We start from the raw sequence: 27474 nt of genomic DNA on the forward strand, positions 1-27474 counted from the left end.
TTGTTACCTTGTTACTGTGCTTGCTTCCATGGCACAGTACTGATCTGAATTATCAAATTACCAACCTTCTGCACACTTAACTAAGAAAATCAATTTTTTGTTAGAGCCCAGCAGAAGACCCAGTAAAGGCAAAAATTCTTGGCACGATACAGTTTGAAAGAGCTTCCTGAATCAAAAAATCCCTGCTGTGGGGAGCTGGGACCTGAATCTCAGAGTTGTCCACCTGAGGATAATGAAGCAGTGGGTCACAGAAAACAAGACAATGGGACAAGCTGGTGTGGATTCCACCTTCTTTTGCTACTTGCAGCTCACAAGGCCCTCCTCAGAACATAACTTACCTTCTCTTGCCTCACAGGAGCCAGAAAGCACCTCCCCACACCTGCACCTCAGCTTTCTATACACACCAGGCTGTTTCAGGAGCTCTTCACAGGGCTTTACCTGAGCTGACAAGGAACAACATCCCCCTGCTCTTTAACTCTGCTCCTACTCAACTCCAATTAATTGCTTCACTTCAACAGCCAAGAGAACATGTTTTTTTTAAGAAACATCAGTGCTGTTTAGGGGTCATTGTACTGAAAACTGCAAAGAGGAGGGGGGAGGTTGTATTTTATTCTTTTTTCCTGAAGTCTTCCATTTCAGAAATATTGCAGATGAGCTGGAGAGCATCTCCTTCCTAACACTGTGACTTTCTGAATGTCTGATCTTCTAACCTTAAGCAGCAGCAAAGGCCCAAAGCTAAGAAGTTCCCCGATGGGTCTAATTAATGGGCACACATTTTCTGCCTTACAGCAGTATTTAATTTCTTGCTTTTAAGCAAATCAAACACAGTACAGGAAAAATGTCAGCCACAATACCACAAACTGGGATCTGGCAATTTCAGACGAGGAGTTCACCACATACTGCCTGTCTAAGGGAAGCTGAACTCACACAAAAGGAGTGGTCTTTATAATGAATTATTTAATATAGTAATATCACAGCACATTAGCTTATTTTGGATGGAAATGGTTTGTTGACAGAATGCAGTCTGAAGAATACTGGTGTTAAGCTGAACTTGCTTCTGCTAAGCCCATCTCTAAATACTCAAACAGAAAGAGCAGAGATTAAACAGGGCAGGAAATAATGAAGCACGGAGCTAAGCCATTCAGAAACCCTTAGTGAATAATTAATCTGTACTTGATTCTAGCATTAATTTTCACATGTAAAACTGGAAACTTTATTATTTGAGACTCATGAATAGAAATCCACCTAAATTACCAACCAGGAAATAAAAATTCCAAAGAGTATTCCAAGCAAAATTATAGAAACTACTTGATCCTAAACTCTCATACAGTGCCCCACAGAGAAGCACAGCAAACCTTGCTTTAACTTGAACATTTCTTAGGCTTGGAAGGCTTGCCCAAGTGACACTGGCTTGCTTTGTACACATGCAATAACAAAACATTCTAGATTTAAGACAGACCTGAAACAAGCACATGCATTAATTCAACCACACTGCAACTTCTACCATTCCTTCCAGAAAGCATCATAGAATACCTACTAGTTTTAAACTTATGCTCAAGTGTCCTGAAGGCAAACAGGACAGCACTGTTTTTAAATGAAACAATCTGGACCCTCTAACCCTTAAAAAAACCCACCCAAAAACACCATTAAAACACTCCTAAGGTAATAAGCCTTATAAAATATCATTACTCAGTAGTAAAATCTGTTTAAAATACTGCCCTGTGAATACTGATTGCAGTGATTAAGACAGCTATATGAAGTTGCCCCAAGCACATCTCAATGAGCAAAGTGACAATGTGGTATTTAAAGCAAAGGGAAAGGGAAAATGTCTGCCTCTGTAAATAGAGATCATGCCAAACGTTGCTTACCTCAGCCATGTTGATAGACCCCACAGCCAGAGTCTTGTAGCCTAAAATTGTTCGGTTCTTGTACCGCTTCCGCCGCTGCAGCATGATCTGAAGCTTGTTGCCTTCTCTCTTCAAGAAGTGAGGGTACTGTGGTTGGAAACACATTGGAAAAGTTTATTACATCTCTCAACATTATCTCCCAAGCTGCCCGCTTCTTAAGTAAACTCCATTCCTAGGGATTAACCTAGGGCTTTTACAAGTGCTCACAGCTAACTCACACTCAGTGGACAATCCTTCACTATCCCAAGGACGCCTTCATGTCAGCCCAAATGCCTCACCTCTTGGCTTTCACTTCCACAGCCAAACACACAAAGCACAACCTGGGGACACAGAGAAGCTGTTCAGTTAGGGAAAGACTGAGTCCAAATCCAGTTCCAGAAAGACGAGCAGCCTCCAGGAGATGCTTTTCCTGCACAACCAGTGGGCAGTGGCAGGGACAGCTGCGGATCCCCACACACTCAGCAGGACACAGCCTTCCTTCCAGCGCACAGACTTCTCAGTGTTTGACCCTCTACTGCGCACATTTAAAAGCCCATCATGCTCTGAATGGCAAGTGGAGAGAGGCACAGCTACAAAGAGGCCAAGGATTTGCTGATGCCTCTTTTTCTAAAGCACAGAGACCTACATGATCACACAGCGATTCTCTCCAGGACGATATCGTCTCCTCCAGGCACGCAGCTCTTGCAACTGTCAATGTTTTCCAGCATTAAAATGATCAAACTTCTATTGCTCAAAATGGTTGTATTTTAAGTAAAGTCAAGAAAAATCCTGTCCTACCGCCAGGTTATGTTGCAAAGACAAATTCTCCTCCATATAAGAAAATATATCTGTTTATATCCCCGACAGAAAACTTCCCAAGAACAGAGAGGCTCTGAGGTCAAGCAGAGGCTATGAGGGAAAGAGTGGGGCTGACCATGCTATCTCAGCCCGCCCTGCTCACCTGTGCAGTGTTACTGCAGTCAGGCCCTACTTTCTGCTAGGCTGCCTATCAGAGCACTGACAGTCCCCGGGGCCCAGCTCACCAGCCGTGCGAGGAGGCAGCTGTGCAGTGCGAGGAGGCAGCTGTGCAGTGGAAGAGCTATCTTCAAGAAAAGACACAAGCAGCCACCTGAGCAGGTAGGCAAGTCCATCCTCAGAAGAGAGGTGAATGGGACACATGCTCCAAGTAGACAAAATACATAGTACTAAGCAACCTGACAAGAGAACCTAACTGCAGAGATCTCAAACAGGAAATTCCTGAGTAAAGGACACTTCTTTAGCAGGCAAGAGCTACATTTTTTTTTTTCTCTTCCCTTGGGACATTGTGAAAGTTACTTCACATCAAGAGGTTTGATAAACACAAATGCTGAGTGCCAGAGACCCTAAGATATTAATTTGCAGTCCAGAGCAAGCCTGGCTGCTACACAGAGAGCTGGGAGCAGTGGCCACACAAACAAGCAGAATACTAATTAACCGATTGCCCTGCAAGGGAGAGATCTACTGTGGATTGCACAATTAAACAGCTCTGCAGAAAAGAGAACAGCAGCCCATGTAATTAAAAGACAACCTCAAAACGTACCTGCATCCAGACAAAAATGGAGCCTGTGACTTTACAGACCTGCAACATCCCTAAACAAGGATGGAAGAAAGTTACTGGAGAGAAGTGACAGGAGGAGCTCAAGAAGCCAGAGACACCTTCTGCACTCAAATCTACCATCTCCCTATCTCTGTGACCCTTCCACGTATTGGAAAAGCAGCAAGGCACAGGGATTCCTTGCTCTCAGCTCAAGGCACTTGGGCCACACCAGGGCTGCTTAAGTAGAGCTCGTAAATCAAGTCCAAAGTCATGCTTGGTCCCAGACCAGCCCAATTTCAACATGTAGAGTCTTCAGGGATTAAACCGCACAGTTGAAGTCCATACACGTGTGAGTTTCTGGTTTTCAAAGGTGTGTGCCTGGCCACCTCTGATGAGCAATCACAAAGATAATATAAGAAAGGTACGAAGAGACTCAGGCCGCCCAACTCCTTCATTAGAAGCCAGGGCCTCCAGAAGGAAAGCCAAGCCATTTTCACTGCAAAGACAAGTTCTTTTTAACTCCAGCCATGGCTTAAGGATGCTGCAGAATGGCTTTGACCAAACTTTTCAGTAATCATCAGTCCATGACAGGGATTGAAGTGGAAAACAATTTGGCTCAAAACATCTGAAAACAAGACTTCCAAAAGAAGCACCAAGCACTCCAAAGTGAGGGGTAAGAAGAGGGGCCATCACATACACCAGAAGAGCAAGTGTGAGGGCAAGACATACTTTCTCAAGTCCTGGTGATGTAATTCCTTCCATCTGAAAAGGTTTATTAAATCAAACCAAGAATTAAGCGCTCCGGAGAGCTGCAATGTTGTGCTTGGCATATCTGGGGAATTTCACTTGATCCTGTGAAACCCACAGAGGGCCAGGAGAAGCAGCCACTCCAGCTCACCTGCCAGAAAGCTGCTGCTGCTGGTCCAGCCCCAGCTGGCAATAAGAAACAGGATCAGGCACATCACTAACTCCAGTCTTACCCCAGCAGCAAAACAGAGCAACAGGAATCTCCTCCCTTCTGTTTAAGCAGAGGCCTGCCAGACTCAATGGGCTGCTCACTATTCTGCCAACCTGCCCCATCACCTTCCTAGACCAGGGCTGACAAGGAAATGCTTTGGGCGAGGGACGAGAGTTTCATCCAGGAGGAGCAGCAGAGAAGGCAGTGACTAGGAAGATACAAGGGGTTGCAAATTCAGACTGTTTGAGTGCACACAGAGCAAGGCATACAGTTTGAAGAGTTGACAGTGCAATATGGAGATACTGGCTGCTGCAACACACCGCGACCTTCTTGTGCTGTGGCATGCATGCTTTTACTTTGTGGCCTAGCAACAGATCTCTACATTAAGCTTCTTCACCTCTTCTGAAGGCTAGTGTCACAGGCATCTCTTCCCCCTATTCTGGCTCAATTCCCAGTCCCCTTCATGGGAAATCAAGTTATAGGTATTGCTCTGACTTCCAGAAAAAAAAAAACATATTCCAAATAAATTCCAAAAAGGAAAAGAGGAACCAATAGAATACAGTCGTTCCAGCTCCCAACTACTCCTGTTACTCTAGAGCCAAGAGTAACTGCTCTACTGCTCCTGCAAATGGTGACTCCCAGGGCAGCTCCAAATCAGACGTTCACCTGTCCCACTCCTACTACTGCCTTCAGTCAGCGTGATGCTCCATGCCACCCGCCTAGGGCTGACAGCCTCCAATGCACTCACAAGGAAGGCAATAAAAGGCTAAGAAGAGCCATCTTGCTCTGCTCCAGCTCCTGCCACAGCCATAACGTGAAAAGGACAGCCTGTATTAAAGACCTCATGTTCCTGGGCTCCCAACACAGGATGCACAACAAGGAACCAGCACCCTACTCCAGGCCTTCAATGCCAAGAGGCAATTCAGCCAAATTTCTGTTGTTGCACTAAGGACAGAAATTGCAGCTAGTGCCTAACCTGCCTGTTCCCCCCAGACAAGTCAGGATTAGAGATCATCTTTCCATGATGCAGGGTTGGCCCTAAGAACAATTCCATGGGTTTATATGGCAGCTTTCCCAGTGGGCTTCCCTCACTCCAGATCCTGGAAGAATATGGTCCATTTTTGCTGAAATTCCCCACAGCTGACTGCCCACAGATAAGCCAAAAGAGTTCCAATAGCTCCTCAGAAATGGCTCAGGCTGCCTTAAGAACAAGCACCTCTGGCAGCCCTATCAGGATCTCCACCTGCAAACACACATGCCCCAGGGCCACATCCCACCTCACCTGCAGTGAGAAGGTCAGTGCAAGCTCTGTCTCCACATGTCCACTCGGGGGCAACACAATCTCATGAGACCGCAGGATGCGCTTGGAGCCCTGTACAGAAACAATATCCACAGGGTGAATTCCTCAGAAGCCAGCCCTTACATCCCACCCAGCCCTGTTTACTGGAAACCAGGAAACACTGTCAGGGACTGCCACAGAGAACATGAATGGATGAGTCTGTCCTTGCACTTCTGTGAAATATTAATGAGATGAAAGGGAGATATTTGACTGATAAAGATTTGGCCATATTTACTATCCCTAACTGCAACAAAGCAGCTTTTGTTCTGCCAAAACCCAGCATTCAAAAGCTGAGTCAACTCCCACCCCTCAAGTTTAAGTGTGGTATTGTCACTTCAGCCAGTAAGGTACTAGGCTCACCATCTCATGCGTTTGGAGGCTACAGCATCATGCTTCAATCTCCAGCACTAGCCATAACTGCCTGATCTTTCCTTTCTGTGCATGCACGCTCCCTGAGTAAAGGTAGATTTTAACCTGTTTAAACAGCTGCAAGTAGCTGAGGTTATAAAAAAGTGGGGTCTGGAGGCCTAATAGTGCTACAGGGCAACTCCAAACCTATGCTGTGTTTGGGCTGCTGTATACCAATAGAGTTACCAGGCTATTTACTGTGCTAGCATTTAATTTCAGGGAAAACTAGCAGGAGAGCACAACAGAGCGCTGCCTAGCAAATCCTTCTGCACTGTTCAAACACAGTGGCAACTTTCAGAGGTCCGTGGCTCAGTGTTCTGCTGAGGCTGCAGATCTGGCTTTGTCCAGACAGGCCACTCTCCCAGAAACACATAATTGTAGCTCTCAAAAAAGCACTTCCAGTTATATCCAAAGGAAAATGCAGTCTGCCTACATCAGCCTCAAGTAACATCCCGAGACAAGAGAGAAGCAGAGATCTGTTTACATCCCTTCCTTCCAGACAGCCAGTGAATGCTGTGACTTGCAGAGGTGCCTCAGGCTCCTGCCCAACACAGTGCCTGCTCCTCTGTGGAAAAGTTGTGGTGCCTAAGCTCCAGTGGATGAGAAGATAGACACGAAAGCAGGGTGGGGAAAGTGCCTCCCTCCCACCCCCGGAAAAGCAGCATGTGTGCAAGTAAAGCACAGCTATCCTTGCTGCTGGCAACAGCAGCATCTGTTCCTCTGCTGCAAAGCTCCTAATAGCAGCAATCTCACTTTATTTGTTATGCAACTCAAAATCTAATGGAAGACCAAATATAGCTGCTTTTAAAAGACTGACGCAGATAAACAGAGAAACAGCTCAGGTAATACAGTTGACAACTCTTTGAGCATCACTGTTCAGGAGGCTGCAAGGAGACATGGGAAATGCAGATGAGCTGCTTTCATTAGGTCTGAATTCAGTCACGCCCTTCTGGAAGTACTCCAGTGCCTGACATCTTTCTTGTAATACAAAGGCAGCGTCATTTGACAGAGATCTTATATTTATTTCATGATCCAGTATCACTCATCTCAAACAACAGCCATATCAGAAACCTGAGTACCTGCAAAATTAAGTGTTCCTGAAAGAGCTTATTAGCATCAGCATCATAACCTGCAAGCTGTAAAAGAACTTATTAACAGGGCATCAAATCTGACTGCATCTGAGACAGCTGCAGTGCTACTGACCCACCATCAAATAGCAAGTAACAAGGAAATATGGGTGCTGACCCAGCACAAGGGACATCCAAGGTGAAGCATGCTGGGACACTGTTCATTCCAGGTGCTGTCACCACTAGGCCAACTGGATGGACATATCAAGGACAAAATAAGTATGGCCTGGGGGTGCAAGTTGCAGCCTGGGATTTGGCAGATGAGCACCCAAACAGGGCAAGTTTTTCTGCCTTCCAGTTCTTCAGGGATCTGCCCTGGTGTAGAAAGGGCTGCAGAACTGCTCAGTTTCCAACATCTGAATTAATGCAGCAAGGCAGATCACAACATGTACCCATAGCAGACAAGAAGGCCTCTTTGGACACGCAGGTCTGCAGCAAGCTTTCACCCACAACAAGTGTAAGCAGTCAGGAAAAGATTTTGCTTAAGTAAAAGCTATGGCATCATACAACCCAAGTCTGACGTGCTCTGGGCATAGATCATTCACTGGCAAGCCTCAGGCTCTTACAGCGATGCACCCCTTATCTAGGAGTGCAAACATATGGAAAGCCATCAGTCCTGATATGCAGTATCTGACAGCCAGGGCACCCACATCTGTGCTTCTTCTCAGGTTCTCACGCATCCAGGTGTGTGAGGCTGCTCCCTGCCTTGGGCGCATGAACCCGCTCCAACAAAAGGAGACATTTTTACCCCAGCTGGACGGCTCACAAAGATGAGAGATGCCTGTTAAATCCTCAGCTGCATGTTCTTACACCATAGAGCCCTCGTGATTTCACCTTCCAAGCTCAATTTTGTGTGCTTTGACACAATTGCCTCTCTGCAGCGGTTTGCCTGGTTCTTTATTTGAAATGCAGTTGCTTTTCAGTATTGTTAATGGTATTTTTCTACTTATAGGTCTGCTAGGCTTTTACTCATCATGTACTCCAGCGTTTGCAGTGGTGGGAGCACATGAACTGAACTGATGACACACTGTGGAACTGAGCCTCCTTCCTTTCTAGCCTGCCTCCAGGCAGGGTGACCTACATGTCGGCCCTTAATCAAACAGCACAAACATATGCTGTGAAGTGGGTTATTTACCTAGGATGACAGCTGTGTTTTATGAAAACAAATTAAAATGTACAGGAACACTACAAATTCACTGGCAAGCACCTGGCTACAAAATGACTTGGACTGCGCAGCAGAGCTACCCGTTAGCAGGGGAAGGTCCAGACTCCAGACCCTGCAAACCAGGACTAAATACCCAAGGTGTTCAGCATTCAGTGACCTGAAGCACATTAAAGACAGAACTAGGTTTGGGCTTAGTGACAGCTGAGGAAAATGTGAGAGCATATGATCTGTAAAGAGCATTTCCACATAGAGAGAAGCTCATGCTGAGCTCTCAGCAAAAAAGATTCCTTGCTTACAACAGTGAAATGCAGTAGGAACGTGGGGGAAGGAACAGAGGAGACCTTCCACACATCCAGAGTGCCCTTATGTACTTGGGAAGAAGCCATGGCTGCAACAGACCCTCACGTACAAGTGAAGCTCAGTTTAGGCATCTGCCAGTATTGTTAGCCAAACACCACATTTAATTCTCAGAACTGAGCAGCAATTACCTGCATTTTGACAGCAATGACCCCAGAAATAAGCTCCTTATCCAATTCCTTTAAGACTACCAGTTTCTTTAATGTCAAGCTGCACAACCTGCAAACAGGAACAGAAGAGAAACAGTTATAATCATGCCTGAAAAAGGAAAAGCTCTGAACAGCTTTTACATGCGGCAGTATCCTAGTTTGTGTTGGACGCAAGCCACACACTGATACAGACAAAGAGCAGAAACTTGTGAGGCTCCCCTAGCTTTTCAAGTGGAATTTCTCCAGCCTTTCACAAGGACAAGGAGGTGGACAAGACGTACATCTTTTTGATACAGACTGATGGCCACGTGAGAGCACCTCACAGCACAGAATTCCACTGACCACAGCCTGGGAACTCTTGCTCTGAGTCGGACCAAAAGCTTTAGGGTCAGAGGAGTAAAATTCCAGCAATATAAAAGCACTGGGTCAGTCTAATTTTAAACTAGTCTACAAAGTTTTTCTACATTGTTGGCTTTTTCAGTTTCAGACTCCTGGCTCCCAAAAATCTCACTCCCACCTCCTCCTGCCAACCCACACATTCTCCTCCTCACCCCCAAACAAAAGTGCTAGCAAGTAGCCCAAGCATCTCTAATGGGAAAGAAAAAAAAGTATGAAGGAGAGGGCTCAAGTGGTGCCCTCTGGCCCCAGCTTCACATGCCACGCATATGCAAGCAAATCACATTCTTTACTCAGGCAATGCTACATTGTTCTGCTTAAAGCTGTTTACACTTCTGCCTTCCAGCACAGGGAGCTTGGGAAGGCAGAAGGCTTGGACTAGGTGAAGCTGAGTTAAGGCTCTGAGGTAACAGGCGCACAATATCAGCACTGTTACTGCCATGACGCATTACCAACCTTCATCATGGGCTCCTCTGAAACCCACTGCAAAGCTCTTTGTGCCAAGTAAAGTGTAATATCAGGGCTGTTCATGAAGGGGCCAAAACCAGCAATACATAGGAAGGGAAGAGGAGCTGATGCTGGATATCAGTGCATGGCCTGGCAAGCAGTAGCACAAGTGCCATTGGCTGCACTTGGAACTACAGGCCACGGCCGCAAGGGTGACTTGCACCTCCACCACCTTCTTCTCCACCACAGTGGGAAGCTGAAACATGGCTTTGTTGTATTTGCCTTCAGGCATTGCAATCAGCCTGGGTGCAAAACTGCAGAAGGGATCCAACTAGGTGCACTTCCCAACAGAAGCAGTGGCAGATGTTGAAGTAACCACAGCCTGCCTCATCCAGAAACGCCTGTGGCTGTGCCTGAACTCTGCCCTCACCCGCAAGGCTTGGAACAGGGAAGAGCCAGTCTTAGCTCTTATGATCTTCACTCAAGCACCTCTCCAAACCAGCCCTTGCCAGTCTCTTCTCCACCCCAGCGCATGCTATCTGCCCTCCCCTGTATTTGCAAAGCACTGGTTCCTGCCACCAGCCAAGAGAAAGAGAGAACTAAAAGGTCTCTACTCTGCAGATATCGCACTGGAAGGTAGCACAGCCAGAGATGCTACAGAAATTACACAGAAAGTGGAAGGGTGGGATCTGTTTGGGCCTCTGTTGCCTTCTCTCACAGCACCAGCAGCCATGTACAGTGTCAGCAAGACAGATGTGCTACAGTGCGCGAGCCTGGATGTGCTGAGTGCCAGTAGAGGGAGGGCAGGAAGGAGCACAACAGCTGGGCTGGGCTGGTGCAGGGGAGAGCGACTGTGCTTTCACTCACAGCCAGAGCCTGCCCCAGAGAGAAGCAGGCACCTGCAGAATCAGGAAAGCAGAAGCCAGCACATTCATCTACAGACGTGTCCCTGTGCACTGGAAGTCAGGTGAAGCCACATCCCTCAACCTGGAGTGCAGGAGAGGCCGCCAGCTTTCCCCCTGCACCCTGAAACAAAAAGCAAGCAGCGGCAAACAGCAGCTGAGGTGAAGCAGCCAGGCCTGGGTCTGGAGGAAGGAGGCTGTGATGCCATTTGTATTTTTTGTAATGCTGTAGCTGGAGGACAATTGTGCTCAGCTTGCCAAAACCCACAGAGCTTGGGTGGTCAAGTGCTGAGAACAGAGGTAGGACAACACACTGGCATTGTCTCGACTGACAGGCAAGGAACAAAGGCCTTTTCTCTCCAGGATGGAGCTCAAGGATGAAAAAGGTATGGGAAGAAACAATAGTGTTTGCACAGAAGAGCACAGGGAGAATGTTCTGTTCTCCAACAGGCATTCCTTCAATCCCTCATTTGTGAGCTTTGATCAAGCCCTATGGAGCACTTGTTGCTCGGGAAAAAAAAATTTCAAAAAGTAAAAGCCTCCTTTAGAGCAATCAGAAAAACAAAAGCAGTTAAAAAGACACGGGATGCATCTGCTTTCTTTATGCCCCATTGCTGGGCTGTTGGGACTAAAAGGCACACAACAAAATGCTTATATTCTCCCTTAGCTGGTGAGGGGTAAAAATCAGACTTTAAATCCCACCAAATCACTCTTACCCTCAAACACACTTACTGTTCTGGGCCTTCTGTCTAAGCCTGCAGCTTACAAATCAAAACGGCCTTCAGAATACACAGCAGAAAGGAGATGTACCTTTCTCAAATAATCACGAAAAGGCATATTCCTGCACATCGCTGCATCCAGAGCCAGCGTGGTGCCCCCGCCACCAGCACAAATCCTTAACCAGTCACACTCACAAGTACAGTAAGGATTTGTCTGCCATCACTGCCTCCGATAACTGCAGCATCTCGTTCCACACACTTACCTTTTGCCTAGGTTTGGCTGTACTCCTGCTAAATCTCAGCGTCCAGGAAGGGGACCAGTCTCACAAAACATTTCTATCAATGGGCCTGTTAATCAGGCAGTTCCACATACATACACACTTGATCTCCATAAACACTGACACACAAGGGGTAATGAGGAAGCCTCAAGTCTGGAGCTGAAAGACCCTGAAGTACTTTGAGTGCTCTACTGAAAGCTTGGGACAGCAACAACAGGAGGGGCAGACAAACTCCTTCTTTGCATGTTTGTTTCAGCAGTGATCTATGGCTGCACGTTGTGTGTTCAGCTAGCAGAAGCACTAAGTTAGCCGAAGCAGTGTTAAATAGGGGCAAGGAAAATCTGAGAGACAAGATTTCCACTCTTTTTTGCAGGTTCATAGCAGATGTGCCTGCTTGGAGCTCGCATCCCCTCTGGCCACACATCCCCCTCATGGTGAGGAGGCATGAGGCCCTCGCCTGACCCCATTCACAGGTTAACAAATCACAAGAAGCTTAATGAGTTGTACAAGAATAAAACTCTTCATCTTTTTACATCACTGCTGTGAGAACACATTTTTAAAGAAGAAACCTGGACCTGATCCAATGGTTTCAACTCATCTTGCTAATGCCAGTTGTGCTGAGCAGCTTCATCAGGAGCTCTCTGGTCCACGAGGCAGTTGTCTGCAAAGAACACAACATTTTGGCAACTACGATCCAGCAAACATGCCCGGAACAACCGGATAAAGCATCGCATTCTTTACTCTGTGGATATTTACTTTTGTATCCCTCTGAGTAGGAAGATCAGGAAAATAAACCCCCTTCAAGAAAAAGTCTGCCTCACTGAATTAAATGTCTGTGTCTCCCCAGGGAACACAGTAATTGCACCGAGACCTCGCTCACGCAGAGACAGTCAAATCAACAGGAAGGAAAAATTAAAAATTGAAGACCTGTATTTTAATTAAGCCTCACAGAAGTTGAGAATAAAAACAGATGCATCCACAGCTATAAGAGACTCCAAGTGCAAGAGAGCAGCCAGGGCAGGAAGGCTCTGGCTCACTACACAGCTATACTCCGTCCAGGTTAAAAGCTGTGAAGACGTTCCTAGAGAAAGCAATGCCAGGAGTGCTCTCCTCCAAGGTCTATGAGCCTCAACTAGTGATGGCTATAAGGAAGTAATTAGTCTCCATTTGGCCAATACACAGTTTCACCTCACCCAAGTTACTTCAGCATTTCATGACAGCGAGCAGCCTCCTACCCCAATGCTTTCAACCTCTACGAGTGCTTTGCTCCAAGCTGACAAAGTCAGTCCCAAAATAAATTGCAAGCCACTTGAGGGAGAAGTGGAGGGAGACACTTGCCTACACACACACACTCGCCTGGGCAAACACAGCCATTCTGCACATAGCTACAGGGGCGCCTGTGCAGGAAAGGCTGGAGCCTGAAACCCTGCACAGCATTTTTCAGAGACAGGTGCTTAAGTAAGGTATGAATATGTGCAGTGCATGAACAAGCAGCTTCTTGGGCCTGCTTTGCCCATGTCCAGGAAGGAAGGACTTGTTGCTGTATACACTGCATACAGGTCATACACTGAGGACAGGGCTCCGCGCTGGCCTAGGAAAGCTAGTGCCAGGAGAAGAGCCATCATCCAACATCTCTGAAGGATTAGAATGGGGCCTCCAGCAAAGGGTATCAGTGGCAGAAGCCACAGCAAGAGTGCTTCTTCACTTTCCAAAGCTTTGAGCTAATCCTCTCAAAATTATCTAATCTCAAAACCATTCTCAGGAAAACTCCACAGCAGGAACACAATCAATGAGGAGACAGAGGTCAGGCACCCTAATTTCTGTCATGCCAGAAACATAACGTAAGCAACCTGCAAAGCAGCATAATGGCCCTCTATTGCCCTCTGCTTACTTTTCCTTCCCTCACACTAGAGAGCTAAACTGCATCCTCCACCACCTGTTCTGGCTATAGATCCATTCAAGTAAGCTTAAGAATCCAGGAAACAATTGCAGACTGAGTATTTTCATTGTCCTTGTTCTCAAGGATCCTGAAATCCTCTTCCCAGCACAAATACAGAATTAAGCTCTTAAGATTCTAGGGACTAAGATCCATAGAAACACAGTAGCAAGCAGGTCTTGCTCAGACAAGTGAGAGGATTGCAGCTTATCTTATGCAACAGGCTCTAGACAGGACCTCACAACGACGCACATGCACAGCCAGACACCACCCTTTTACAGCTGAAATGCTATCCTGCTCACTTCAAATATATTAAAAACACACCTGCTTCAAACTAAGCCTGCAAAAGGGGTGGGAATGTCAAAATTTTGCAGACCTCCATCATTTTACTGCATGGACACATTTGCTATTTGAGGAGCAGCACGCAGTTAATATGACCGAGGATTAAAGTGCATCCAAACTTAGTCTAATCCAACATACCAGTTGGAAAATGCTGAGATGTGCTTTCCTTTCAGATATTGCTGGATGGCTCTAGGGAGCAAAGCAGGGATTAGTTCTGTTTCTCAGACAGGCAATGGAGTTCAAAGCAATGAGACAAACTTACCTACCTGTTCATACTACGCTGCTTGCAAACCCAAGCACAGGCACAACTCCAGTTAAATACATCACTCCTGGCTTGCCTCTTTCAAATCCAGCATCCAGAGCACCAGGACTGTACAGCATCCCAATACCAAAGTAGGCACCAGTAAAAGATCTCACAATACTGATGGATTAGGTTTGATCAATGTTTTTGACGTTTTGAGGCAACAGGAAGGTGTTTTATTAACTTTAAAGACTAAAGTCAGCTAACAGTGAAAAGCTGGTGCATGGTGCTCCTGTGACAGACCATCAGGATGACATTTCCTACATTACAGATGACAAACACATCTGGTATTTGTGGTACTAATTTAGTAGCAGCTGGAATAACCAGAGGCACTGCTGCCAAGGAACAAGCAGCAAGACTGAGACAAAGGCGTAGCCACATCCATCTGACCAAAGGCAAGTGGTAGCTATGGGTCTAACAAGCCTGCACAAGATACCCAGGTGCTGCAGCCAAAGCAGGACGTGTCATAGGGAGCCTTTACAAGATGGGCTGGCCAAGCCACTGCTGTATCTACAGCTCCATTTTGCAGCTAGCCAGCAACAAAACAAAGGCTCAACCCACTAAGCTTTTGTGTGCAAGCCAGGGTGGAGGGTAGCTCCCCATCACATGCCTCACAGATTGGTGCAAAGGCATATACACAAAGGAGTACATGAATCGCACCTCAAACCAAAAGAAGACTCTCTCGGAGAAGGAATGCAAAAACAAACTGTGGGTAGGGAATGAAGAAGAGAGACTTTCAGCTGGAACCAGCTCAGCAGCTTTTCCCTCCCCAGCTCATTCCTCCCTTTTATGCAACCTATCTTCTCCTCACTGGCCCAGAGCCCCAGACAGCAGTGCTCATCACGAAGCAGGCTTGATGCAGAGATCAGCTCTTCCAGGCATGCTATGGGAAGGCCCCTCTCCCTGCCTGCCAGGAGCAGTTTCCATCTGCCCCCAAACCCTCTGAAACCTGCAGAAGCTGCACAAAGTAGTCAGCAGACAAGAAGGACCAGAGCTAAAGGCTTCCTGATCTGTACACAGCTTGCCCCAAAGCACAGAGCAGCACGTCTGCCTGCATTTGTATCAGCATTGCACCCCAGGCTGACATTTATCCATCTGCATAAACAGCTGCAAGAACAAAGACAGCACCAATGGAGGAATTCCTTGCAGTGGTAGCTAATGCTGTTATAGGCACCAGTCAGTAAGATGAAAAGGTTGAAGAGAACACCTCAAGACACCTGCCTTGCCTGAATGATAGCCTTCACTCTCTCTCTCATCCTCTCCTCCACCACATCCATGCCTCAGTCCCAAACACAGCAGCAGCAGCATCAGGTTAAGAGCTCTAAGTCCCCACAGCAACTAAGGATGTCAGAGCCACACATGACCAGCTCCCTGCAACCACCCAATGAATGACAGTAGCTCCTCTGACAGCCTGTTTCTTCCTCCTCGCTCGCCTCTGGAGCAGTCGCATGGCAAATCCTCCACTACTGTGTCAGGAACTCTGTTTACAAACAGCTACTTCTCCAGCAGCTCCCCTGCCCCATCACTTGGCAGCGAGCATGCATCTATCTGCATGCAGATAGATTCAGAGGGAGGGCCAGCACCGTCCACACTAATTTAGTATTTAGTATTTCCTTTTTGACAGTAGGAACCACAGGTCTCTGACTGCTTTCCAAATGCCAGGTGCTGTTCTGCTTTTCAGCCCCATTGCCAGATGGCCCACAGTGCACACTCACTTGGCTCTTTGCACACTCCTGTTAGCCACTCGGCACCAGGGCAGACATGGCAGCCACACCCATGGCACTTACTAGTCCTAAGACCTGCAAACCATTAGAGGACAGGACTCGGCCAAAACATCCCGATCTTCCCCTTTGTCTGTAACTCAGTCAAAGACCCCAGTCAAGAGGAGAAAACTAAGCCAACAGGAGCCTTGACATTGGCCCCATGTCAGCAGAGCTTGTAACAGAGCGCAGTTCTGCTCGGGTTACCTGTCATTCTGATCTCTTCATCCTGAGAAATCAGGACTAGAAAACCTCTAGCTAAGAAAGCAAGCAAAGAAAACCAGATGGCTTTTTGGTGTCCCCAGATTAGACCTTGCTCTTGGGGCATGAACAATTTGCCACCTCCCTGCCTTATTTCTCTCCACTTCGAATAGCATTCTGGCCTTCTTCTAGACTGACACACATGCAGCCAGCCACCCCAATACCTCGCAGTCAATCAATGCTCTTCCTTCACTTGCTTCATGTGTAACACTGGCTCCCTCCTGCCCTGCTCTCAAGATAAACAGGGTGACGTTCAAAGAGACATCAGAATTCATCACCTAATTTAGAAACATAATTTTTTGCACAATTCTCATTCTGCCTTGAACACAGGAGGACTATTTAGCACCCAAAGTATGATTTCTTTCCAGTATGCAGAAGTTCAAAAAATACAGTACTCATAACCTGAATTACAGGGAAGGAGCAGCAAAGTGGAAACTGCAACATCAAGCCCCTCTGTACTCAACAGCAGGTCAGAAGGAAGGTTAGGAGAGTCATGAGATGAATGAAGAGCAGTTACTGCAGCCGTACCAAACACGGTGTGTAATGCTGGCAGCACCTCAGCCATTTGCTCTGATGGCACCGAGGCCCTGAGCCTCACAGCACCAGCTCATCTCCACACTCTCTGGCCACAGCTCAAAGGATGTTTCCAAATGAAACATATTAAAATAGTCATAAAAGGAAGATTCCTCTTTCCCAGAGGCATTTAGATTTGAATGGTGCCAGTTTTTGCAAGGCAACAACACAGAGTGACAAAGCAACTTCCAAAAGCACTAAATAAAAACCAAAAAGTATTCCAGATCCTGCCACTAATACCAATATTCCTCAAACTGGAACAAAACATTGAGGGTAAAGCAGCTGAAATGTATTATCCCTTGCTGATTTGCCTTCCCAGAAAGGAAGGGGCAAACTGAGAGGAGTTCTGCAAGAGCAACACTGGTCAAAACAGGCAAAAGCATTCAGCACTCTTCGCAAGGACAGAAATGCCCCTCGATGACTTTGGCTGAAGCTGCACTATGCTCCAGCACCCATCCCTTGAATTTGTTTCATCAAACACTCTGGGCAGCACCTCCTCATTTGCACACCGCCTGCTGGCGGGCTCAAGCAGAACACAGATAACCTGGGAAGAAGAAACTGCCACAGAACAAGAATAAGGGATACAGTGGGACTTTTAAAGTCAAGTAATTACCTACCTTACACCAGCTGATGGAAGAACGAGATGACTGAAGTGAAACTACCACCAGTGCTGCCAGGGAAGGCACTTCAGCAGGAACCAGACATGCTATTTTAACTTCCAAAGCCAGCTGCACTGGCCAAGCTCAAAGAGGGCACAGTGCTCAAGCAGCTGTCAGGGACAAAACAGGCTCTTCACCAAAGGCCTTGAAAACTACAGAACCCACACAAATGAACAGAAACTAGGATCTCTTGCAGTCTGTAAGGCTGCTTGCAGTGGTTATTTTAGAGTACAGATTTTGCATTGACAATGACTGCATCAAGCATCTTCCTCCCGCTCTGAGGAGATACCTGCATGGAAAGAACTCGCATCCTCAGGCTGTCCTTACAGCCTGGGGATGGACAGGAGAAGATGCTTTTCCAGGCCTTGCAGTGGGGTAGCAAAGACCTCTGGTTTTCAGAGCACTTCTCATCCCCTCTCAAAGAGAATAACATCCTTTAGGGAAACTCACAGACTCCAGCTGATCTCAAAATGTCTCTCAACAATACTTCAAAAATGTCTCTCTGCCACTGCAATCTTTCTCTTCACATCTAAATATATCCTGTATGCTCTACTTTAAAGAGCCGCTACTGAAAAAGAAAGCGGCTGTTTGGAAATAATTCAGCACAAGATTTTCTAGTCGTCTTCTTTTCTGTAAAAAGCCCTGATGACTGAGATTTCCCTGCATTTCTCATGGAAAAGGGAGAAGACCTGGCAACCCAGACTTTGATTACCCTCTTGTCTGAAAGCTTACATCACCTTTAAGTTTATGCAGGAAAAGGAACCAAAACTTTTACTCAAGGAGCTCAGAAGAACTAGCAGTGCCAAACACTTGCTGTGGCAGACAGAATGCAGGGATACGCACTGGAGAAACATCTGCATTTGCTTAATATTCCAAACAGCAGTTCGCAGAAGTTGAGCTGGCAAGCAGAGGTTCAATATTATTACACCTCCACAGCATTGTTGCTGGTGATACTTCATTCCTGAAAGCAATAAGGGAACAGCAAAGCAAAGCAAATGCCAGAACTTGTTACTTCAATTTGCCAAGAAAATTTATTAAGAGTGACCAGTGCGAACGAGAAAACCAGCAAGCTGCGATAGACACAAGGTGCTCTAAAATGCCACTCTTCACTGCTCAGATCTTGTTGTTCCAGACTGCATAAGATTTTTAATGCTGAACATAGGCAATAAAACAGTGATTTGTAACAATCATAACCCATTCAGTCCCCACAACCTTTCCATCAGGCCTACAACTTCCCACTTAAGTTTACCATGATGAACTGCAGATGCTGTACAGAATAAGCAGGTGGGGAGAAATGATCCATGAACAAGTAGATGCTAGATGCCGGGCAGCTCTCCTTCAGCAGGATTATCAAGGTTCACTGCTGGGAGGGATTACCAAGGAGCCTGTCCAACATTAAGAGAGTTACTCCATTAAGGAACAGGATCACACCATGGATTGCTCCTGGTGCAAACTCTACAGCCAGATCAGTCTCAGCTCCCTGAAAAGGTTCTCTTCTGTTACATCTGCCTGATGCAATCAGCCAACACTCACATGACAGTGATGCTAAAAGCAAGGAATAAATATCAGAATTGTTTTGTGGTCAGTGCTTCTGTTTATGGATGAGGCAAGGAACATCCTGAAAGCAGGTGCATGTACTCAAGCTGCCAAAGAGCACCTCTGTCACAGAAAAGGAGCTCAAGACCACCAGTGACGATGAGACAGGAACAGGTACCTCAACACCTATTCAATGATCACAATAGGATATAGCCATAATTTTATGCCCTCTTCATACAGAGGACCACACACAACCTCTAATTCTCACCATGTAACTACAGCTAACACAAGGCATGTCCAACTTCACATCAGGGCCTATGGCTCATTATACATTAAATATATTTATATACATTATATGTTTCTGACAGCTGAGACTTTTCATCAGTAGCCTCAAATACATTAACACACAAATGTTCTACTGAGCACCACATTTTCCAAAGCTGCTAAACGTTCCACATCTGGCAGGTTGAGCCTAGATTTAAAAGGATGATGCGAAAAATCCTCTGCTAGGGTACCTGTGAAACATTAAATCTGCTTCTCTGTGCCCATCACAAATCCACAATCCCTCAAAGCTCTTTTTATTTGCAGCCTGGGTACTTACACTGAAGCCATGATGAGAGGATCCATCCCTACATTTTCACATCTAACAATTAGTAGAATAATGCCTCCCATTTTAAGATTTTGCATTCAATTTTAAGTCTCCCAGGCCATGGTTTGGCATGATAGTCAGCACCAAGACAGTCAATTCCATGTCTCAGAAGAAACGGTATTTCCCTACAGAGGGAGAAAGAGAACAAAAGCAGTGTTTTTGGGGGGGGGCCCACAATCCTGGTGGGACCAAGCTCCCAGGCAGGCAACAGATTTTCTACCATGCTTCAGGTACTGATTTTGAGCTTTCATTTCCATCACTGGGAAGCAAAGGTCAGCTCCTCAGCTCACTGCAACCACCTTGAAACTAGCTGAAGGGGATCACTGGAGCCAAGAAGAGGGCACACTACAACTGTTTCATTAAGAGATTTTCATATATTACATATATGAGAATTGTTACCATACATGTTCGTATATTCACAAATTAGTGAGTTATTTCTGTTTTCACACCTGAAGCAGCAAGAACACCTATAGACACAGTCAGTCACCTGTGACTGATAGTAGCATTCTCTGTTTGCAGATGTACCATCTCAAACACAGATTAGCTTATACTCGGAGCAGGAGGGCTGGTGGAGAGTGTGAATTCACTCACAGGACAAAACCCCAAAGTTACTCACATAGCAGCTTGGAAAACCTGGTGATAATTTTGAAACAAGGATAGCCCCAGAGACCGTCAGCAGGAGCAGCAGCAGTCCACTGGCAGAGGGCAGAAAACAGAGAAGAAAAAGCAAATATAGAAGCCTGAACTGACTGTTCAAGAGACAGGAATTGTTCAATAGAGAAGAACTGCTGAATTTCGAGAGATTAGAGAACTGATTATACCGAGCTACACCAAATTCTGCTTTTAAACTGTTATGAGCCTTTGTGGTGTCCTGTAAGTCAATAAATCTGCTTCAAGTTACCTGTAAACAGCTTTTGGCTCTTGGTATGGCTGTGACTCATTCAGCCCTAGGCTACAGCAGCTGCAACACAATGCAGTATGTCTGCAGCTTCCAGCTGCTAGGGTTTGTTAGGCATAAAAAGCAAGAAATAACAAAAACATCAAGTCTAATGGATCCAAAGAGGAAAGAGTTGCACAACTTCTGTGTTCAGTGGGAAGGCAGAGGAGAGCTGCAGCATACAAGGCTGGATATTTCTGATGCTTCAAACTTCCATAAAAGTCTTGTTTAATGTGTTCTTTATTATACCTGAGTTGTCATATGATTTCCGCAATGCAAACCAGGGGAGCAAAGGAAAACTCAACGAGATGTCCCTTTCTCAGTGACACATCCAACGTATTCCCCCACCATGGATCTACCAAGATCCAGGTACTTCCTATCTACACTCAAAAGTAGCAAGTAGTCAGAGCCTTCTCAGAGTTTGACAGAACTCTTAAGTCAAGTGTTTTCAACAAAATCCTCTTTGTTACTGCACTGAATGCTTGGCTACTGGAACTGCAAACCTGTTCAGAGAGATGCATTAACAACTAAGTACCACTAAAACATGTGTTTGCAGCTGTGCATATTTCACTTCAGTCACAGGATTGTGAATTGCACCTCAGCACATCCTTGTCAAAAGGAGATGGGCTGTCAGGGGGACAGGCAAGGGGGAGAGAAAAGAAAGGCATTTCTATTGAACAAAAGTGCTCCAAGAAATTGATAATATTTTGCTGGAAGCTATTCCCAGCCCACTCAACATCTTTTATTGTATACAGACATACCAGAACTGCAATAAGGGCCATTTTTCCTAGCTCAAATATGAACTATCAGCAAATCTGACCACCACCGGAGAGAAATAAAACAACCTACTGGAAACAAAGAAAAGCAGAGTGAAATCACGTTACAGCTGTCCTAAACTCAGAGCTCACTGCAGTGGCAGCCTCTCACAAACACATGCCCAGTACCCACACGCTGTCAGTCAGTGTAAAGCAAAGGGGGACTCTTGTGCAGTTGCTTGCTTTACTGCCAGAGCAGAGTCATTTACACAGCACTTAAAACTACACAAGATAAAAGACACCTTCTCCCCACCACCTGAAGCCCTGTGAAGAACTGCAACCCATTCTGCAGGGAAGTGTGCACTGACCTCAAGTTCACTGGGAAGCTAAGATAACTTTCACAGCTCAAAACCACAACAGTGGCCTGCAACAATGCTGAGAGGAGCCAGAGGAGAAGTTGATACTACAAGAACACAGGAGGCAGCATGCAGCTGGGACACTGGTGAGACCGAGCAAAACCTGCTCACAAATCCAGCTACGGACCAGACCGTGTACTCAAACACCTGGGTGCAACAGGAATTTCACCCAGAGAGTCTCTTGAATGCTAGCATTGTACAAAGGCAGAAACACCAGGAGGAGGCTACTCAACCTTCAGGAGAGCAAACCTAAATATCCAAACTCAGACAAGGCAGATGCGTCTTCAAAACACAGTCCCATGAACATCTGTGCAGGTGCTCAAGAAGAGCTGAGCACTTTGCACTGAATACATGCATGGCAAGGGTCTGGCACTAGAAAGCTGGCCTTGAACACAGGTGCAGAAGGAACACAGAGCTGCTTAAGCACTGCCAGGCTGCATGTATGTTTAGGTTATAATCTTGGAACAAGGAAACAATTGAATGAACAGCAAAAGCTTACTACAAATGTTTTTTTAAGGACATCCAGCAGGACCCACCATTTAAACAACAGAAAAACAGGAATATGCTGACTGAAGGCTGAACTGAGACAATCCACCTCTGAAATCCCTTTTCCCTGGAAAAAAGCTCTACTGCCTTGCTTTAACTAAGCACTGGTCAGGCTTCTGGTCCTCAAGAACAACCCCATGGGCCAAGGATAAAGAATGACCAGAGTTTTGTCTCAGTGAGTAGCTTTCATAGAATCATTCATAGAATCATAGAACGGTTTGGGTTGGAAGGAATTCAAAGCCCATCCAGTTCTACCACCATGGCAGGGATACCTCCCACTGGATCAGGCTGCTCAAAGATCCATCAAACCTGGCCGCTGAACACTTCAAGGATGGGGCAGCCACCACTTCTCTGGGCAACCTGTTCCAGTGTCTCCCCACCCTCACAGGAAAACATTTCTTCCTAAGATCTTGCCTCAATCTCCCCTGTTTCAGTCTAAACCCTTTACCTTTACACTTGAGCTGCTGAGTGCTACATGTTGAGATGAAAAAATCCTCTGATCTGCTTTAGTATCTGCAAGCAGCTGTCTCAGATCCTCACTGGGACAGAATACAAGCAGGCCAAGCTTAACCAAGTACCTGGAGACACTCAAAAGTCTTATTTGTTAAGCAAGGACAAAGCCAAAACTAATGATCTTCAAATCTATTAAGCAAAATAAAGCAGAATCCTGGCAGAAAGAAGACAGATGCCACCATCCTGAAAGAAATCGGAGCACCTTAAATTCTGGCATGCTCTCAGGCACAGCATAGGGAAGAGGTAGAAGAGCAAATAAAAGGGAGTTCAGCCCCTAGCAGGCCACTAGTAACATGAAATATACATGATCCAGTTCTTGCAGTTCTCAGCTTTCCTTGCAAATCCTTCATTTTAAGGCAGTGGGTGCAACTTGATCAGGAAAGCAGCATATCACCTTTCTACTAGTTAGAAAGCAAGCAGGTATATTTTCATTAAAGGGAATGTTTCGGAATGATCCTTTTGACACTGAAAACTGCCCATCTGAGAGGAAGAGACCACAGGGGAAGGCTGCAGGACGGCTCCAAGAAATTCAGAGCAGACCCTACAAACTAAGTCAGAAGGCAGGTGGAAGGGTGAGAAGGGCTATGGGAGGAGAGCAGGATGAGATGTACTCGGGATGAATCTCCAACAACAGCTCACTTTGAAGAAACAAGCTCTTCCTGCTGTAGTTTATCTACTTAGTCTGAATATAAATTGACACAGTGAGGAAGGACTGCGCTCAGGACTGGCAACTTCTCAGTCAACTAAAATCAAATGGTTTAAAACTCCTATAGTACCTGCCCACTACCATGGACCATGACAGAGGGGAGAACAGATGTTCCCCCAAGCAGGTGTCAATGTTCAGCTGAGCTACTCCAGCCTTTATGTGGGCTAGAAGATGACCTAGGAAGGTCTTTTTCAGCCATGTCTTCCATTTTTATAATCTCTCCCCACCCCAAGAGGTCATGCAGATGAAACCCCTGACTTAACTAAAGCCAGATGGAAGACAAGTGAAGCCACATGAATCTTTATTATATAATTGCTGTCATTGCTTGTAGAAACATGGAAATGCTTACAGTCACTGGCTAGATATTTTGTAAGCACACAAACATTTATCGGCTGTTTATATTTTAAAGAAATTAAGCCCACGTGGCTTTGACCAACTACTCCATTACCACGTGGCACATTTATGAAAAACAAGCCTGATTCTGAAGATACGCCAGGAAGCTGCAGGCACCAATCTCCCCCAGGAGACCAAAATAATACTTACATGCACTCATCAAATCACAGTCATAGACTTACTGAGTAGAAACTTACGATTACTTGCACTCAGTGCAAATACACTGAGTGTAAATACACCAAATTATTTTCTGCAGAACTCAAGGTAATTTATCTTCAATGAGCCCCAACACATCAGCAAAGAAAACAGCATCAAAATGTTCAAGCTCATTTTGCTGTTGAACCAGAGCAGGATGGCAACAGACAGTTTCAGCACCAAGCACACCAGACCATGTGCCAGAACCTCCACAGGTCACTTGTGTAAAAATTCCAGAGGGAAACTTCATGCGTACAGGTAAAAGCAGCAGTGAGAAACTGTTACAGATGCAGCTCTGCAAGTCATGCTTTACATATAAAGTCATTAGCAATTAAAGATCCAGTAAATGGATGCTGAGTTCTGAATGGAGGCAGTTGTACTTGTAGGTGTCCCATTAGAAACCAGGAACACATGTTTGAATTTGCATAAGAATCGGTGTGAAAGATTCAGTTACATCCCCAACAATCTCCAGTAGCTTTGGTTACACCATCAATTATTCAAGTTAGAAAGTGACTGCCTGACAATCTCCTTCCTAAGAGCCTAGCTCCCAAAACCTTCTTCCCAGAGACCTCCCCTTAGAGCCCAGAAGAAGGAACCTCCATCCCAACCACCTCTTCCCCTGGACCCGCTCCACAGCTCTGACAACAGCAGCCCCCAGCTGGAGAACACACACAAAGCTTTGGACCACCCAGGATTTTTAGAACACAACTTAAATATAAGCCTCTGAACAAGAGGCTAGACTTCTCCTCCCACACTCATTAGAAGTCATTTCCCCAGCCTAAAGAGAAACTCTGCTAAGCCAGAAATACCATGCATACATTGGGAGCATGCATAAGCACATTGCCTCCGCTTGAATCCTTTTCAGCGGCAGCACTAGATTACATGGGTTCCTCGCTCTGTCCTCATCCCCAAGCTGTGCGCAACCATTTGGATCATGATGCAGTAACACAAGGCAGAGAACCGATCCACTTCCCCACCTCTACCCCATCAAATCCTGTTCTGGTCCTGCTTTACTGTGTGAACTCTCAAACGCTTGCACTGGCACGAGGCAGAAGGTGCTGGCAAGCAGCAGCCCGCATGGGTTACAAAGAGCCACCAGACACATGGTCCTCAGAGGAGCTGCTAAAAGGCAGCTGCAACCCTACCTGCAGGGTGTCAGGACAGCACACACAGCTTTATGCACATCTGAAAAAAAGAGCTCTTCAGTGAGAGCTACTGGTACTGTGCTGCAATAGGCAGAGGACTGACAAATGCTTAACATCTCGCACCCACAACTACCCACTGCACCAACGGAACAGTGACAAGGTAAGGAGCCCTGATGCCAGCTCCCACAGCCAGATAACGGACACCACAATTGCTCTGCAGGTAATGGCAATGTCCCTGTCCCCATTAAACAGACGAGTTCACAGGGCTGAGGCAGAAGTGAAATCAGGACACACGTGACAAGGTGAAATACTTTGCATGCATATCTAATGAGCTGGGAAGTTTAACACAGGTTTAATCTCAAGACAACCCAATGCAGACACTCATTTTCAGAACAGCCCCTCCAGAGGCAGTCAAATCCAGCTCTGGCACAGCTGCCAGCTGCGGTGTGCTCTCCCCAAAGAAACTCAAGACTGAGTGACCTCAAACAATGCTGCTATATTTGTAAAAATGTGTGTGAGGAGATGTCCTCCAACAGTCTGACGACATTCATTGGCTTAGGAAAGGCAGAGCACATCTTGTCAAGCTTCCAGCCTGAAGAGGGTTAAGAGTTACTCTGACAGTCCAGTTCCTTAAAAGACATGAGAAAGGCATCAGCCTCTCCAGTGTAGAAAACAGGGTTGTTCTTTTCAAAAGACAGACCTAGATCCACAATCCCACAGCCAAGTGCATCCAAAGGGAAGCCATGCCTCCAGCGGGTCCAACAGAACCACATGAGCTATTCACAGATCAACACTTCAAGCTGGTATAAAGCTCCCCAAATTGTCATTTCTGTTTCAGGATGCACTACAAAAACGCTAGGTGGGCAGCAAACCCTCTGCAGCAGAAAGAAGGCTGTGCTCCTCCATGGCTGGCCCTCAGCAGGTGACAGGACAGCTATAAAACCTGGTGGTGCACCAGCTAGAAAAACCACCTGCTATACAGAAAGGAAGGGTGGCTAGGAATGGCCTCAGACATCCTAATGGTGAAATTGCACCCTCACAATAACAGGCAACACTGCTGTGAAAGGGCAGCCTTGTCCACTTTACTGTGTGTCCACCTCTGATCTAAGCCACATGCTAGCCTTTTGTTTTGCTGCATTAGGATGCAGCGGGTGGGCTGCGCACTGCATTCTCACTCCAGAAGCAGCAGCGTGTGTGCAGGTTCCCCTCATTGTACACCCTGGTGAGTAGCAAGAAAGGGAATTGCACTGCAATAAAAATCCTACAAGAGCAGTTTTCATGACAAGCCATTGCTAAGCTACAATCTCTCTGCTTTAATGAGAGCACCCAACACACCAACGTGCTCCAAAGGCACAGGCCTTCTGCTACACATGGACAGCATGCCCCAGCCTTTGCAGCTGTTCCCCCTGGCCAGCAGCTGCTGCATGCTCCAGCAGGAGCCTGTCACCAGCCTGACACAACAGCACAGTCGCAGCACAGAGCAGTGCAGCTGTGGCCCTCAGCAGAGGCTTCCCCACCACACCACAGCAGGAGCCAGGATATATCAGGAAAGGATCACACAGGATGCGGCAGATGTGACACTCGAGGACCTTTGGCTGGTCTCAGAAGCTGAGGTGTACCTGCATTAACCATATTCCCCATGCAGAGACTCTCTTCTCAGCAGAAAGGGGATACTGGCTGATACAGACTATATATAGACAAGGCTTCCTAAGAATCTCTGGATGGGGGTTATTCTTTGCTCTGTAGCCAGATCTGGCCTCATGCCTCTTGGGAACCATATCAGAGAAGCTGATATGTTTGCACATTGGGCAAACTGCAACTCACTTTGGCCATTAATGAGAACCCCTGAAACAGGCCAGAACCACAGTATGAGCTCCGTGGTTTTCCCATTACTCTGTTTGCAGCCCTTCATGCATCTCCTTGCAGAGGCAAAGATTCCTTTGGAAACTTCTCTCCTGCGCATAACATTTACTCACCAGCAGCGAGGATCACCTCCAAGCCCTCAGACTATAGTGACTTTCTAGAAAAATAAAGATAGTAGGGAAGGAATTTTGAACAGTCAATCTTAACATAGCAAAGGAATCTGATGGAAGGAGATAGTGTCTTTCTTCAGAAGACTTTTAACAGCAAAATAAAGTACTTTG

At 46.2% G+C, this 27474-nt stretch overlaps 1 protein-coding gene across 18 annotated transcripts in view; it reads right to left on the reverse strand.

Moving 5' to 3' along the window:
* The window catches only part of PACS2 (phosphofurin acidic cluster sorting protein 2), an 84042-nt gene that overhangs the window by 48371 nt on the left and 8197 nt on the right, over positions 1 to 27474 (reverse strand). For 8 of the 18 annotated variants that reach the window (XM_054072664.1, XM_054072662.1, XM_054072673.1 and 5 more), the window contains 4 exons: positions 8948 to 9035; positions 5703 to 5792; positions 2186 to 2227; positions 1869 to 1994 (listed from right to left, as the gene is read on the reverse strand). In XM_054072664.1, coding sequence (XP_053928639.1) covers positions 1869 to 1994; positions 2186 to 2227; positions 5703 to 5792; positions 8948 to 9035 — 346 coding nt within the window. Of the gene's footprint in view, positions 1 to 1868; positions 1995 to 2125; positions 2228 to 5702; positions 5793 to 8947; positions 9036 to 27474 lie in introns of those variants that run through there. The other 10 variants (XM_054072671.1, XM_054072678.1, XM_054072670.1 and 7 more) reach the window with 3 other exon arrangements.

This window comes from Cuculus canorus, chromosome 8 (genome assembly GCF_017976375.1).
Source record: "Cuculus canorus isolate bCucCan1 chromosome 8, bCucCan1.pri, whole genome shotgun sequence".
Taxonomy (NCBI): Eukaryota; Metazoa; Chordata; class Aves; order Cuculiformes; family Cuculidae; genus Cuculus; species Cuculus canorus.